Below are 6,000 nucleotides of genomic sequence, written 5' to 3' on the forward strand. Positions count from 1 at the left end.
GGGGTGTGACTGGGTAAAGCTGGGTGGTCAGTAACCCTAATAAAGATATGTTCTGGGACCAGGGGTGTGACTGGGTAAAGCTGGGTGGTCAGTAACCCCCCTAATAAAGATATGTTCTGGGGACCAGGGGTGTGACTGGGTAAAGCTGGGTGGTCAGTAACCCCCCCCCCCCCTAATAAAGATATGTTCTGGGGACCCGGGGTGTGACTGGGTAAAGCTGGGTGGTCAGTAACCCCCCTAATAAAGATATGTTCTGGGGACCAGGGGTGTGACTGGGTAAAGCTGGGTGGTCAGTAACCCTAATAAAGATAAGTTCTGGGACCAGGGGTGTGACTGGGTAAAGCTGGGTGGTCAGTAACCCCCATAATAAAGATATGTTCTGGGACCAGGGGTGTGACTGGGTAAAGCTGGGTGGTCAGTAACCCTAATAAAGATATGTTCTGGGACCAGGGGTGTGACTGGGTAAAGCTGGGTGGTCAGTAACCCCCATAATAAAGATATGTTCTGGGACCAGGGGTGTGACTGGGTAAAGCTGGGTGGTCAGTAACCCTAATAAAGATATGTTCTGGGACCAGGGGTGTGACTGGGTAAAGCTGGGTGGTCAGTAACCCCCCTAATAAAGATATGTTCTGGGACCAGGGGTGTGACTGGGTAAAGCTGGGTGGTCAGTAACCCTAATAAAGATATGTTCTGGGGACCAGGGGTGTGACTGGGTAAAGCTGGGTGGTCAGTAACCCTAATAAAGATATGTTCTGGGGACCAGGGGTGTGACTGGGTAAAGCTGGGTGGTCAGTAACCCCCCTAATAAAGATATGTTCTGGGGACCAGGGGTGTGACTGGGTAAAGCTGGGTGGTCAGTAACCCCCCTAATAAAGATATGTTCTGGGACCAGGGGTGTGACTGGGTAAAGCTGGGTGGTCAGTAACCCCCCTAATAAAGATATGTTCTGGGGACCAGGGGTGTGACTGGGTAAAGCTGGGTGGTCAGTAACCCTAATAAAGATATGTTCTGGGACCAGGGGTGTGACTGGGTAAAGCTGGGTGGTCAGTAACCCTAATAAAGATATGTTCTGGGGACCAGGGGTGTGACTGGGTAAAGCTGGGTGGTCAGTAACCCCCCTAATAAAGATATGTTCTGGGGACCAGGGGTGTGACTGGGTAAAGCTGGGTGGTCAGTAACCCTAATAAAGATATGTTCTGGGGACCAGGGGTGTGACTGGGTAAAGCTGGGTGGTCAGTAACCCCCCCCCCCCCCCCTAATAAAGATATGTTCTGGGGACCAGGGGTGTGACTGGGTAAAGCTGGGTGGTCAGTAACCCCCCTAATAAAGATATGTTCTGGGACCAGGGGTGTGACTGGGTAAAGCTGGGTGGTCAGTAACCCCCCTAATAAAGATATGTTCTGGGGACCAGGGGTGTGACTGGGTAAAGCTGGGTGGTCAGTAACCCTAATAAAGATATGTTCTGGGACCAGGGGTGTGACTGGGTAAAGCTGGGTGGTCAGTAACCCTAATAAAGATATGTTCTGGGGACCAGGGGTGTGACTGGGTAAAGCTGGGTGGTCAGTAACCCTAATAAAGATATGTTCTGGGACCAGGGGTGTGACTGGGTAAAGCTGGGTGGTCAGTAACCCTAATAAAGATATGTTCTGGGGACCAGGGGTGTGACTGGGTAAAGCTGGGTGGTCAGTAACCCCCCTAATAAAGATATGTTCTGGGACCAGGGGTGTGACTGGGTAAAGCTGGGTGGTCAGTAACCCTAATAAAGATATGTTCTGGGACCAGGGGTGTGACTGGGTAAAGCTGGGTGGTCAGTAACCCCCCCTAATAAAGATATGTTCTGGGGACCAGGGGTGTGACTGGGTAAAGCTGGGTGGTCAGTAACCCCCATAATAAAGATATGTTCTGGGACCAGGGGTGTGACTGGGTAAAGCTGGGTGGTCAGTAACCCTAATAAAGATATGTTCTGGGACCAGGGGTGTGACTGGGTAAAGCTGGGTGGTCAGTAACCCCCCCTAATAAAGATATGTTCTGGGGACCAGGGGTGTGACTGGGTAAAGCTGGGTGGTCAGTAACCCTAATAAAGATATGTTCTGGGGACCAGGGGTGTGACTGGGTAAAGCTGGGTGGTCAGTAACCCCCCCTAATAAAGATATGTTCTGGGGACCAGGGGTGTGACTGGGTAAAGCTGGGTGGTCAGTAACCCCCCCTAATAAAGATAAGTTCTGGGACCAGGGGTGTGACTGGGTAAAGCTGGGTGGTCAGTAACCCTAATAAAGATATGTTCTGGGACCAGGGGTGTGACTGGGTAAAGCTGGGTGGTCAGTAACCCTAATAAAGATATGTTCTGGGACCAGGGGTGTGACTGGGTAAAGCTGGGTGGTCAGTAACCCTAATAAAGATATGTTCTGGGACCAGGGGTGTGACTGGGTAAAGCTGGGTGGTCAGTAACCCCCCTAATAAAGATGTTCTGGGTGCCAGGGGTGTGACTGGGTAAAGCTGGGTGGTCAGTAACCCTAATAAAGTCATAGGTAGGGGTAGAGATAGAGTAATCACCTGCATCTTGTGGTATGCTCCCAGGGTTCCAGAGACTCTGGGACATCTGAAGGCTGTGTAGGTGGCCCGGTACACGTCCCCACTGCTGTCCACCCCCTTTACATAGGGAGGGGCGAAGGAAGACAGGTACCACCTCACCTGTTCTCCTCTGTTCTCCACCTCCACAGAGGACTCTGACGAAGGAAGAGACGGCTTTAGATCAAAACACTGGAAACAGGAACATTCTTCAAGAACATACACATCATTTTGGTATTATCTAGATGGGAAATAAGGCTATTGACTGGCAAATGCAAACTCCAGAGGTTATAGATATGTCCCAACACTGGGACTCAGATTATAGATATGTCCCAACGCTGAGTAACGCTGGGAGTCAGAGATTATAGACATGTCCCAACACTGGGACTCAGATTATAGACATGTCCCAACACTGAGTCAGAGATTATAGATATGTCCCAACGCTGAGTAACGCTGGGAGTCAGACATTATAGATATGTCCCAATGCTGAGATTATAGATATGTCCCAACGCTGAGTAACGCTAGGAGTCAGAGATTATAGATATGTCCCAACGCTGAGTAACGCTAGGAGTCAGAGATTATAGATATGTCCCAATGCTGAGATTATAGATATGTCCCAATGCTGAGATTATAGATATGTCCCAATGCTGAGATTATAGATATGTCCCAACGCTGAGTAATGCTGGGAGTCAGAGATTATAGATATGTCCCAACGCTGAGATTATAGATATGTCCCAATGCTGAAATTTTAGATATGTCCCAACGCTGAGATTATAGATATGTCCCAACGCTGAAATTATAGATATGTCCCAACGCTGAGATTATAGATATGTCCCAACGCTGAGATTATAGATATGTCCCAACGCTGAGATTATAGATATGTCCCAACGCTGAGATTATAGATATGTCCCAACGCTGAGATTATAGATATGTCCCAATGCTGAGATTATAGATATGTCCCAATGCTGAGATTATAGATATGTCCCAATGCTGAGATTATAGATATGTCCCAATGCTGAGATTATAGATATGTCCCAATGCTGAGATTATAGATATGTCCCAACGCTGAGATTATAGATATGTCCCAACGCTGAGATTATAGATATGTCCCAACGCTGAGTAACACTGGGAGTCAGAGTGTCTCCTACCTGAGGTTTCTCCTGAGGGCGTGGCAGGAAACACGATGGTACGGTTACTGATCTCTACCGTGGCTGGAGCTGTCCTGGTCAGGGGGGGTTGGCCTGCAGGGGGCAGCATGGCGGTGGGCATGGGGCTAGCAGTCTGAGGAGGAAGGGGGGCTAGGCTCCGGTCTGCTGGGGCCGTTGATACATCCAGAGCCAGGTCCTGACGGATCTGGACTTTGATGAACTGGACAGCAGGAGGAGAGAAAATAACATCATTAAGGGGGAGAGCCACCACATCAACACATTGAGGGGGGGTGCACCACATCAAAACATTGAGGGGGGTGCACCACATCAAGACATTGAGGGGGGTGCACCACATCAAGACATTGAGGGGGGGGGCACCACATCAAGACATTGAGGGGGGGGGGCACCACATCAAGGCATTGGGGGGGGGCACCACATCAAGGCATTGGGGGGGGGGGCACCACATCAAGGCATTGGGGGGGACCACATCAAGGCATTGGGGGGGGGAGGCACCACATCAAGGCATTGAGGGGGGGGGAGGCACCACATCAAGGCACCACATCAAGACATTGAGGGGGGGGGAGGCACCACATCAAGGCATTGAGGGGCCCCACCACATCAAGGCATTGAGGGGCCCCACCACATCAAGGCATTGAGGGGCCCCACCACATCAAGGCATTGAGGGGCCCCACCACATCAAGGCATTGAGGGGCCCCACCACATCAAGGCATTGAGGGGCCCCACCACATCAAGGCATTGAGGGGCCCCACCACATCAAGGCATTGAGGGGCCCCACCACATCAAGGCATTGAGGGGCCCCACCACATCAAGATATTGAGGGGCCCACAACATCATCACTACCTTCTGTTGATCGTCACACTGGACATAGATTTGGCCAATCCATGGAAACATGGATGTCCTGGTTGCTAGGGACGGATTAGGACTGATGAGGATCTGGAGGTGGCACCTGGGAACAAAAAACTATGGTGAAACACCCCTAGTACTATGGTCACCTGGTAAAACACCCCTAGTACTACAGTCACCTGGTAAAACGCCCCTAGTACTACAGTCACCTGGTAAAACGCCCCTAGTACTATAGTCACCTGGTAAAACGCCCCTAGTAATACAGTCACCTGGTAAAACGCCCCTAGTAATACAGTCACCTGGTAAAACGCCCCTAGTACTACAGTCACCTGGTAAAACGCCCCTAGTACTACAGTCACCTGGTAAAACGCCCCTAGTACTATAGTCACCTGGTAAAACGCCCCTAGTAATACAGTCACCTGGTAAAACGCCCCTAGTAATACAGTCACCTGGTAAAACGCCCCTAGTAATACAGTCACCTGGTAAAACGCCCCTAGTAATACAGTCACCTGGTAAAACGCCCCTAGTACTATAGTCACCTGGTAAAACGCCCCTAGTACTACAGTCACCTGGTAAAACGCCCCTAGTACTACAGTCACCTGGTAAAACGCCCCTAGTACTACAGTCACCTGGTAAAACGCCCCTAGTACTACAGTCACCTGGTAAAACGCCTCTAGTACTACAGTCACCTGGTTAAACGCCCCTAGTACTACAGTCACCTGGTTAAACGCCCCTAGTACTACAGTCACCTGGTTAAACGCCCCTAGTACTACAGTCACCTGGTAAAACGCCCCTAGTAATACAGTCACCTGGTAAAACGCCCCTAGTAATACAGTCACCTGGTAAAACACCCCTAGTAATACAGTCACCTGGTAAAACGCCTCTAGTACTACAGTCACCTGGTTAAACGCCCCTAGTACTACAGTCACCTGGTTAAACGCCCCTAGTACTACAGTCACCTGGTTAAACGCCCCTAGTACTACAGTCACCTGGTAAAACGCCCCTAGTACTACAGTCACCTGGTAAAACGCCCCTAGTAATACAGTCACCTGGTAAAACGCCCCTAGTAATACAGTCACCTGGTAAAACGCCCCTAGTAATACAGTCACCTGGTAAAACGCCCCTAGTACTACAGTCACCTGGTAAAACGCCCCTAGTACTACAGTCACCTGGTTAAACGCCCCTAGTACTACAGTCACCTGGTAAAACGCCCCTAGTAATACAGTCACCTGGTAAAACGCCCCTAGTAATACAGTCACCTGGTAAAACGCCCCTAGTAATACAGTCACCTGGTAAAATGCCCCTAGTAATACAGTCACCTGGTAAAACACCCCTAGTACTATAGTCACCTGGTAAAACACCCCTAGTAATACAGTCACCTGGTAAAACACCCCTAGTAATAGAGTCACCTGGTAAAACA

The 6,000-nt window shown here is 50.0% G+C and overlaps 1 protein-coding gene across 10 annotated transcripts in view; it reads right to left on the minus strand.

Annotated features, from left to right (window-relative positions):
- LOC110511365 (centrosomal protein of 192 kDa) overlaps positions 1-6,000 on the minus strand; it is an 88,388-nt gene that overhangs the window by 13,112 nt on the left and 69,276 nt on the right. For all 10 annotated transcript variants that reach the window (XR_016491536.1, XM_090219259.1, XM_090219249.1 and 7 more), the window contains 3 exons: positions 4,578-4,683; positions 3,717-3,936; positions 2,554-2,726 (listed from right to left, as the gene is read on the minus strand). Coding sequence is in view for 9 of the 10 variants with exons in the window: in XM_090219259.1 (XP_090075385.1) it covers positions 2,554-2,726; positions 3,717-3,936; positions 4,578-4,683 (499 nt within the window). In the remaining variant the exon portion in view is untranslated. The remainder of the gene's footprint in view (positions 1-2,553; positions 2,727-3,716; positions 3,937-4,577; positions 4,684-6,000) is intronic.

This window comes from Oncorhynchus mykiss, chromosome 3 (genome assembly GCF_057628025.1).
Source record: "Oncorhynchus mykiss isolate SJ-2025 chromosome 3, ASM5762802v1, whole genome shotgun sequence".
Lineage (NCBI taxonomy): Eukaryota > Metazoa > Chordata > Actinopteri > Salmoniformes > Salmonidae > Oncorhynchus > Oncorhynchus mykiss.